General features: G+C 48.3%; 1 protein-coding gene across 1 annotated transcript in view; it reads right to left on the bottom strand.

Annotated features, from left to right (window-relative positions):
- LOC119382254 (high-affinity choline transporter 1) overlaps nucleotides 1-9,575 on the bottom strand; it is a 262,537-nt gene extending 252,962 nt beyond the window's left edge. The window contains exons 1-3 of the mRNA XM_037649962.1: nucleotides 9,569-9,575; nucleotides 9,091-9,198; nucleotides 1,383-1,538 (exon numbers count right to left, since the gene is read on the bottom strand). Of these exons, the coding sequence (XP_037505890.1) occupies nucleotides 1,383-1,538; nucleotides 9,091-9,198; nucleotides 9,569-9,575 (271 nt within the window). The remainder of the gene's footprint in view (nucleotides 1-1,382; nucleotides 1,539-9,090; nucleotides 9,199-9,568) is intronic.
- Nucleotides 9,576-10,511: the final 936 nt, after the last annotated feature.

The raw sequence follows: 10,511 nt of genomic DNA on the forward strand, positions 1-10,511 counted from the left end.
GGGAAGAAAGCGATAAAAAGAAAGAGGAGGAGAAAAATTATGAGAAATAAAGGGAATGAAGACATAAAAACATAGATCAACAGCAAACACCAGAAAGAGAGAGAACTAAACAGACACAAAAAAAGAGATGTGAAAAACAGAGAGCAAGACAGAAAGAGAGAGAGAGAGAAATAGATAATAAGACAGATAGAAAGACAGAGAAAGAGCAAGAAAAATATAGAAAGAAACTAATACAAAAAAGCGTTAAAAGAAAGAGAGCATGACAGAGAGAGAATGAAAGAGAGAAGTAAAGAGAAATAGAACAAAAAGAGAGACAGGGAAGAAAGAGAAATAGAGACAGAAAGAGCGAGAAAGAGAGAAAAGTAGAGAGAAAGAAACAGATACAAAAAAAAGATATACGAGGAATAGAGAGAAAGAAAGAGACACACGAAAGGCCACACAGCTTCCTTCAGGCTTGGCACCACTAGTGCTAAGCTGCCGTAATCTTTTTTAACCCCTTGAGGTACACGGGACACATACGTCCCCATGACTAGCCATAAGTAAATCAGGTGTCTCTGAAGAACTGCCTCGTCGAGAGGCGTATAACTTGCGCATTTGACTCGTTTAAGTTAGCTTTAGCCGAACCTTATATTTTGGTCGGCATCACTGCCTTACAAATTTCACCAAAAGCGCCCCTTGTGACGCGGGTGGGAAGTCTCTAGTTTTCTTGTGTACCTCAAAGGGTTTAAACACTTCTGTTACGAGGTGCATAGTAGGATAACGAATGTTATTGTTGAGGCCTATGAGATTCCTATAGATTGCAATAAGCGATAGTAGGCAAACTATTGCTCTCTTTCATTGGATCATACCCTGGACACATGTTCGGTTCGGAGATAAGCACCACTGCATGTTCATTTTTGTCTCTGCAATTTCCACTCGTAAGGAGCATATTTATCGAATCGCGCGAAAATAAGATATGTAGTTGAAGTTAGCGCTGTGTTTGTGTTTCTTCCTACGTCCTCGTGAAGTAGCGCTTACTCACTGTATATCATGGATGGTAACCAACTAGCCCGCCAGCGAATATGAGCTACTAAATGCGGCAAAAAAATTTAATAAGGCAGATTGGTTTTGCGTGAGATTGGCATAGATTTCATTATAAACAAGAGAGTTGGTGACTGCGGACTGATGAATTCTGGAAGCGTTTTGTTTATAAATGTTTTTTTAGAAAATATCTCGTTAGAAATAACACCTGGTGTGTGCATCGCTGCAACGTGTGCAGTTTTCAAAGAGCCTTTGATCACAAAACGTGCTAAAGCAAGGCACCTGTGCTCACTTCCGCCTAGAAATGGGACTCGACAGGCACCCGACCATCCGCGTATGTCGAGGGGCAGTTTCTCACTTACCCAGGGCTGCCAAGATGGCGGCTGACCAGAACACCTCGCCGCAGAGCGCCGGGAGGAACAGTAGTCCACCCATGCGGGCTCCGAAGTGCTTTTGGAAAGGGTCCAGCATCGTCTTGTAGCCGGCGTTGCGCATCTTCACCGCGAACAGGCTGCCACCTGCGTTGCACACGGCTGCCTGATTGCCTCTCCCTGAGTACCTACCTTGCGGCGAAGTAGACGAATACTTTTCCATTCTTCTCTTTCTATACATGTGCAATTATCACGAAATGCAAGAGAAAATGAGCTCGAAATACATAACAGTGAATTCTTCAAGGAATGGACTCCATGCCTATTGTTCTCGTTCTCTCGCGCCATTTCAAGCTACTGTAATTACTAGGGACCGGATTGTAGGCAAATGCCTGTTTTGTTCCTATGGCGTCACTTTGATATATGAGCATGAATTAGAGGTTAAGAAGGGCTTTTATAGTGATTTTATAGCGCCTATAGATGCCTAATTTTGGGGTTTGTGCCTAAATGCCTATAAGTGCCTATAAATGCCTATTTTAAATAACGGCGTCTATACGAGCAATATTTAACGTCAAATTTCCCTTTTGAGAGCAGTTTGAAACCGTGTTTCATGTAAACGGGTAATACTGACCTTTTAAAACTCTATGGGGTTCAACGTACCCCTCTAGTTCAACCAACTTCCGGAAAAACAACCTCTAGCAGCAGTGAACCTGAATGGAAGCCCGTCTCAGCCTCTGCAGAGGAATGGGGAGAGGTAAAGGAAGATGAGAATCAGAAAGAAGAGGAGGAGGAGAGTGGCGTCACATTGCCGAGGACGCGGCGGGTGGCTTGTACAGCCGCTGTCCCCAAGGAAGTCAAGAACACCCTTGAAGACCCGGGTGTGGCGGTGTGCAGGGAAGAGGATATTCCCCCTGTGCAGCCGCGGGAAGGTGAAGAACGAATGCAAAACCGTCAAGTGCCGTCAGGGAAAAGGAGGGTTGAGATCAAAATAAATAAAAAATGCGAAGCGCACACGCTGCTTTTGTTTTCTTTGTAATTTAGTTCTGAAAAAGCTGCTCACGAGGTCACATAAGAAAATGTAGTTTTCTATGGGAGTTGTTGCGTGCACTGGGAGTTGTTGCGTGCCCAATGAAGAGCGTTTTACCACAAGAATGTTTCAAATTGGTTCATTATGAGCCGAGAAACCGTGATGCGCGAAGGCGATCTTGATACCCTTGTCACTTGCCCCGTGTAGCCTTCGCAAGCCAAATTCCTTCCCTGCCCTCTTCAGTATCGGAGCCGTAGGATCACATGACGCAGACGCATCAACACGTCATGCGCACGCAAGGTGACGTGCGCATGACGTGCCAGGGCCAGCTGGTGAACGCGATCGGTGTTGTGTCGTTTCGGCATTCGTTTCTGCGAGATGGACCCCTCAGTGCGCGCACTTTTGGGGAGGTTCGCTCGGTTCATGTATCCTTACCGCGATACACCGCATCGCACAGCTGGAACTGCTGTAAGGGACGATGCACCAAAAAGGCGCCAAGCGTTGTCGGGGCTGGCATCGGCACGACGCGGGAATGGCGAGAACACGAACGCATGCGAAATTGAGGCAGATTAGTCTGGCATCTCGCTGCGATTAGAAGTAAAAAAGAAAAAGAAGAAAATTGGCGAAGCTTGCACTAAGCGGCGCAAAGCTCGAAACAGCGATACTGGACAATTCTGAAGACTGATCTGGTTTAATAATAACAATATTTGGCGTTTAATGTCCCAAACGCACGATATGATTATGAGGGACGCCGTAGTGGAGGGCTCCGGAAATTTCGACAACCTGGGGTTCTTTAACCTTTTACTTGCCAATGTTCGAAAATTGGAACATACGAAACCTAATTTTTTATTTCCTCTCCAATATATCGTATGTTAAATATTTTTGTTTTCGCATACTCATTGATGCTTGGCAAAAATGTAGCACTTTTAATTTCTATTATGAACCTACGCAAAATCATTAGATAAATGTTTAAAAAGAGGCATATTTCGCGCTCCTTGACCACCAGATGTTTGTTGCATTATTCCGCAGGAAAACCTAATGTTGTAATGAGCAAAGCAGAACTAAAATATCGGCAAATTGTTCGGGTTTACGCGGCAAAAAAAATAACAAAGATATTCTAGTTTTAAGCTTCGAGACTTTTATGCGGATGCTCCTTTTTTGGGACATTGGCGTTTCACAGTGTCAAAAGCAGCGTAGACGCGCGCGAGCGTTTTGCCTCGTTCTTCTTCTTTTTTGGCTTGTTGATGGCACCCTCTGGGCCTAGTGGCACATCTCTGTACCGACGACTAACGTCCATGATCCCGATTTAACCCTTGCGGCATCTGAAGTTCTTAACATGCACGCGGACACCGCATATGGTGAATCCCGCGTAAAGATGGCAACAAGCACATAATAAACAATGTTACTCGATATGCACTCCTCGAAGTTTCGTGAAACGCGAACAGAAACGCTACGCGCATCGTGTCTTCCCTCTAGCTAGGGCGCCTTCATGTGCGCGCCTCCGTGCCTCCACGGAGGCGCGCACATGAAGGCGCCCTACCTCTAGCCTGGCCGTTAATTCTCACATGACGAGCAGGGAACGCGGTGCGACAGCCAGGCAAGCGTTGGAGAGGTATTTTTCTACATGGATGGATGCTATGAGCGAGGTTTGGGATAAAGCCGCCTCCTCGCGGGGTTAAAGCGTTGACGAAATTACACTTCTATTGGAAACGCGCCGAATGGGACGGTCGTAGCAACGACGCGTTCTTTTTTTTTTCGAGCCTGGTGGCACACATATTACCACCTCATTATAAATGGGACGCTTATAACCTCCATCTATCCAAGAACTGTGTGAAAGGAAAGTGTGAAAGATAAAAGGCGCGTTCATGTAGCCTCCGCAATATGTTTGGCGGTAGCGCAGTGGGCTAAACGCCCGCCCGCCATAGTCGCGGACCGAGAGGTCGACTCCTGTCAACGGTACTTATTATTAGCTTTTTTCTTCGCCATCTGATGGCGTTCATTTTGCGGACGTATTTCCGTGACGGCAATGCGTCATGAAAGTCTTGGTGGACCCCGGCATAAAACACTTTCGTGTTAAAGAAGTCACAGTTTCACCGCAAGGCGAAGCAATGAATGCGACAGCAACAAATTGTAGTGTTACACGCAGTGAGGCTGGCAGCTAACAGTTTTGTATCCGGTCTAGTGTAACTACAAAACGCTGGTGTAAGAGAATACGGCTGCTCCAGGTAGCGATACTCTCCGCATAGCCACTTTGCGTTGAGAGCGCAGCACGTAGAAGGGTATACGAGCCGCCCGCTACGATGGCTTTCGAGATAGCACGCGTGCCAGCGATCGCGACCGCGCCCTTAGATTCAAAGTTCAAAGTTGCTCCTCGCGCGACACCCCCCCCCCCCCCCGCTCGCATCTTCACGTCTTTTAAGGCTCGTTAAAGACTTAGGGTTAACAGCGCTAAAATAACACACGGCGGACAGGAAAAAGACGAGACAAGCGCTGACTTCCAACTAAATTTTTATTGACAAGAATGCTCTAATAATACCCGGGTGAACAGAAAACAATCGATAACAGAAGGTGAAAACATAAGCAAAGATATGAAATAACTATACATCAACTATCACTGGGCCTGCTACGCCGACTCGCGCATCCCAAAAAACAGAGCTCCCTGTCTGGCAATGCAACTGATGGCTTGCTTACGCACGTGGCCCTTTCACGCGCCATCTGAGCTGCCTCAGAGATTATACGCTCATGCTCTTCTTTAATCTTATCCAGAACTGTGGTTCTTTCAAACTGCGGAGCGCACCCACACATGCTCACGTGAAGCGCCAGGAAGCCATCTTTGCCATTACGAACGTTTTTGGCGTGTTCCCGTAAGCGCTCGTTCAGGCATCTGCCCGTCTGGCCCACGTAACACGCGCCGCAGGACAATGGGATCCTGTACACCACGCCCTGCGCACAGTCGACGAACTGCGTCCTCTGCTTGACTACGCACTATTTACTGCGCCTCTTCACGGGGCAGGTCCTATTAGCCAACTGGGCCAATTTGTCTGGAGCACTGAAAACAACTTTCACGTTGAGGCGTTGTCCTATTTTCTTTAGGCGATGTGAAACCGTGCGCATATACGGAATGAGCGCCAACTTTTCCCGCTTCTCCGCTGTGTTGCGCTCTTCGTTACCGTTACTGCCCTTACGTTTTCTCTTTCTGTGCATTGCCTCTGCCACAGAAATAAGCAACTGGCGCGAGTACCCTTCTCTTTCTAGGCGCTTTGACTGTGCCTGGAGACTGGCTTCCAAAACGTGATGGCAGGACCTCTCTAATGCGTTCTGAAAACATGACTGTACTATGGCTCTCTTTACCAGTTTGCTATGTGCCGACGAGAACGGCAAAATAGGCTTCTGCGAACGGGGCTCGATACACCAGCACGTGTGGTGCTCCGAGAATGAAATCTTTAAGTCAAGAAAGCGGGATGCCCTCTCTTTCCGGCGTCTCGTGTGTCACCACGAGAGGACATAGGCAATCGCGAAACGTTTGTGACACCTGCGTGACCTTAGCATGAAAAATATCCAAATCGTAGTTCAAGATTATCAGATAATCGTCCACATAACGAAAAGTTTTTACGACTGATAATTCACCAAGCCTTTCATTCAATGCCCTGTCAAATTTGGCCAACAGCAAGTCACTCAGAAAAGGGGCTATGGATGACCCGATTGAAACACCTTCTTTTTGAATGTACGTCTTATCACTCCATTCAACGAACGTTGACGTAATGTACAAAGATAAGAGGTCTGAGAAACCTTTGGACGACATACACGCGATGTTCTGAAACGCCTGCACTCCTAGACCGTCAATGCATTCTTCCATGCACTTTATCAAACCTTTGTGGGGAAGGGAGTAATGGAGGTCTTTTATACCAATAGAGAAAGCCCTCAACGTGGTGCCTGAGTGCTGCTTCAGAAAGTCAACGACTTCATCAGAGTTCTTTATTCTAAAAGGGTCGTCTACAGGGAACAGCTTCAGCTTATCCTGTAGAAACCGCCCTAGTTCATTCTGCCAGGAATTTCTTTCGGAAACAATTGTCCGAAAAGGCACTCCTTCTTTGTGAGTTTTTGCTGAAAAGAACACGTCTAAGGCCAGCTTATCACTCTTTGCAATTCTTCGCGACAAGCCTGGCAAATCCAAGTCAGAGCACAGATTTTTCGCCCTCAATCTGATTTTGGCAAGATTAACGCCTTCGCACACGCGAAAGACGGACGAAATTGCTTGGTGGGCTTTCTTGAAGTAAAGACCTCTCGACAACACAGCGAACCCTCCCTCTTTGTCTGAAGGTACAAAGCATAGCTCATTCCCTGTGAGGTAAGCGGCAACTTTACCTATAGGTACACCACTGTTAGCGGGCTTACCGCGTAAAAGAAGTCCAGGCCTTCCGAGACACGTCTGTCACTGTCTTGTGGCGGAGCACGGTTCGCTACCTGTCGCACGGTGGCCAGAAGTTCTGTGGGTGTCCGCCTCTTCTCAAACGCGAAGTTGGGGCCTAGACTCAAAGTCTTCGTGACGAAGTCTGGGAGGACTATGCCACCGCACGTGTGAACAACACCTATCGAACCGCTACGGTTCGTTGAAAATTGGGAACGGAGCCTCCGCAATTCACCTGGCCAAAGATAGTCTACCACATAGTCGATGCGGCCTGTGTACTCCCTCCATCTTGTTTTTTTGTGCGCGACGTGATGCTCCTGAAGAAGAGGAAGGTACAGGGCTTCCTTGTACATTCTTGCTTGCCGTAGCCATTCCGCTCTGAGTATCTTGCACACCCTCGTGCCATGGCCATTCGAGGGCTGAAAACCGCCAAAAAGAAGTTTCACATCCGGGGGTAGCTGCTTCGAGCGGATGCAGAAGGTGAAGGCGCGAGCACGACATACAGCGATAGCGATGAGGGCGATCAACACGGAGGGATGAAGAGCGACACATGGAAAGGATATTTTTCATGCTAAAGTCACGCAGGTGTTACAAACGTTTCGCGATTGCCTATGTCCGCTCGTGGTGACACACGAGACGCCGGAAAGAGAGAGCATCCGCTTTCTTGACTTAAAGATTTCATTCTCGGAGCACCACACGTGCTGGTGTTACGAGCCCCATTCGCAGAAGCCTATTTTGCCGTTCTCGTCGGCACATAGCAAACTGGTAAAGAGAGCCATAGTACAGTCATGTTTTCAGAACGCATTAGAGAGGTCCTGCCATCACGTTTTGGAAGCCAGTCTCCTGGCACAGTCAAAGCTCCTAGAAAGAGAAGGGTACCCGCGCCAGTTGCTTATTTCTGTGGCAGAGGCAATGCACAGAAAGAGAAAACGTAAGGGCAGTAACGGTAACGAAGAGCGCAACACAGCGGAGAAGCGGGAAAAGTTGGCGCTCATTCCGTATATGCACACGGTTTCACATCGCCTCAAGAAAATAGGACAACGCCTCAACGTGAAAGTTGTTTTCAGTGCTCCAGACAAATTGGCCCAGTTGGCTAATAGGACCTGCCCCGTGAAGAGGCGCGGTAAACAGTGCGTGGTCAAGAAGAGGACGCAGTTTGTCGACTGTGCGCAGGGCGTGGTGTACAGGATCCCATTGTCCTGCGGCGCGTGTTACGAGGGCCAGACGGGCAGATGCCTGAACGAGCGCTTACGGGAACACGCCAATAACGTTCGTAATGGCAAAGATGGCTTCCTGGCGCTTCACGTGAGCACGTGTGGGGGCGCTCCGCAGTTTGAACTTTCCGCCATAAATAATGGCGGAAAAATAAGGTCATTCTGCCTTAAGAGGCAGAGAGATGGACCGTGAATTTATATTTGTTGGTATAATAACATAGATTTAATCAATGTAGATAAGGTATTAGGCCAACATGAAACAAGGAAGCTTTTTTTTTTTTTTTTTCTTCGAGCCTGGTGGCAGACATGTCACCGCCCCGTTTTAAAGGGGACGCTCATAGCATCCGAACCACAGTTCTGGATAAGATTAAAGAAGAGCATGAGCGTACAATCTGAGGCAGCTCAGATGGCGCGTGAAAGGGCCACGTGCGTAAGCAAGCCATCAGTTGCATTGTCAGACAGGGAGCTCTGTTCTTTGGGATGCGCGAGTCGGCGTAGCAGGCCCAGTGATAGTTGATGTATAGTTATTTCATATCTTTGCTTATGTTTTCACCTTCTGTTATCGATTGTTTTCTGTTCACCTGGGTATATATTAGAGCATTCTTGTCAATAAATGTTCAGTTGGAACTCAGCGCTTGTCTCGTCTTTTTCCTGTCCGCCGTGTGTTATTTTTGCGCTGTTAACCCTAAGTATGCACTACCAACTAGCCCAGTCAGCCACTTTATTCGTTAATGACGGGCGGGGCGTTTCCTGTCTGCTTCGACAGCAGGCCTCCCGAGCGGGGTCCTGTTATTGCATGCACCCGCCGAGCGACGGGAATGGGCCGGCTTGTTTGAACTCTGCTTCAGCCGCGTTTGTCGCCCACGCTCGCGCGCTTTTACCCGCGATAAACATACAATGCGCGGGGGTATCTTGTCAATTTGGACTTCATACCGGAAGGACATGACGGCGACGGCAACGGCAAAAACCCGTCGAGACTGTCCATAGAATTGCTATTGCAATAAAGCGTACGCAGCTTACAGCTGTTATTCCTAATGTAAGAAAGTGGCTCACCGATGGCGAGGCTGATGGCGTAGCCGAAGGGGGCCTGGCACCAGGCGAGCCCATCACCGTAGATCACTTCGGCGGTGCCGTTGATGTACCCTCCGCCCACCCAGGTGGCTGCACGAAACAGTATTCCCTACGAATGCGCAAGCTGTGGCCACTTCCGCTCCCCCATAATGACCAGGCAACGTATTCCGGCATACACGGCACCCGCAGTGATTAGGCTGCGGATGCCGTGTATGTGCTAGGTTGTGGTTAAAACACCTGAAACTTCGTAAAGAAGCGACATACCTGGTTAAAAGTGTGCCTCTTCTCTTTTCTCCCTCCTCCGCCCTCTCCGAGGCTGACGCCGCGTGGGTATTGGCCAGCCGCCGTCACGTGGGACCGCGCGCAGCGTCGGTTTGTTTACAGTCGCTCTCGACTGCAATCTTTGCTCGTGAAGCGTGGACTCGCTGATGCACAGCGCATGTATTCAATGGATACGCACTTGTCATTCCGTGCGCGTTGTGCTGTGAAATACTTTTCACACAAGACCGACGTCGCTGTTGGCTACCATGGGCGCCTGCTGCGCCTTCTGATGTCAGAACAAGTCTAGCCAGGGCAAAAAGCTCCTCATGATACCGTCCGGTAAGCGCAACGAGTTCCGGCGAAGGACTTCGTTGCACATAATAGGAAGGGAGAGCTTTAGGCCGACATTTTCGACTTTACTATGCGAGGTAAGTTGTGAGTCTCTCATACTGTAGATTTGTAAAGCCCGATACCCGCTCTAACGCCGTAGTAGATAGAGCGCGCATCGCACTGCAGTACGTCGCCCTCACTCACGCGCATTTTATTACTGATTCTGCGGGGTCTTTACTTTGTTTTTGTTTCTTTTTCAACAATACGTGATTACGTTTTCTGCTTGACGTGATGCACCGACTGGTTCGAGTTCGCGGTATTGGTTTGTGCGCAGCTAGCATCATGCACGCGGACTGACGATCAAAATGTGATTGCAAAACTTGAGAGATTTGCGCAGCTCTTTTGAATAAACAAACAGTAGGATTTATACTCTCAGTTTCTTTTTCTTCCGTGCTCGTTTAATACAGAGGAAATAGCTTTCCCTGGCTCTTTTACGCTGACCGATCAGCTGGTGGACTTGCGATTCGAAGGTAGCCATGCAAAGCGTGCGTGCCCAACCGAGTCGCAGGGTGCATTGATCGTTTAGCAGCCTCATGTATACGTGCCATTTCGCGCGGAGGTTTACGTGCTATTTCGTGTGAAGGTTTATATCCGCGAGTGGAGGTCTCTCGAAAAAAACCTTTGCGGTGGCACGCTAGTTTTTACACTGGCTTTCTCGTTCATTGGGCGATATAGTTCGTATGTCACATACATCTACAAGGTGCACTTGCGCAATACGGTTGGTGCGTTTACTCACTTAACGATACAACCAA

This window comes from Rhipicephalus sanguineus, chromosome 2 (genome assembly GCF_013339695.2).
Source record: "Rhipicephalus sanguineus isolate Rsan-2018 chromosome 2, BIME_Rsan_1.4, whole genome shotgun sequence".
NCBI lineage: Eukaryota > Metazoa > Arthropoda > Arachnida > Ixodida > Ixodidae > Rhipicephalus > Rhipicephalus sanguineus.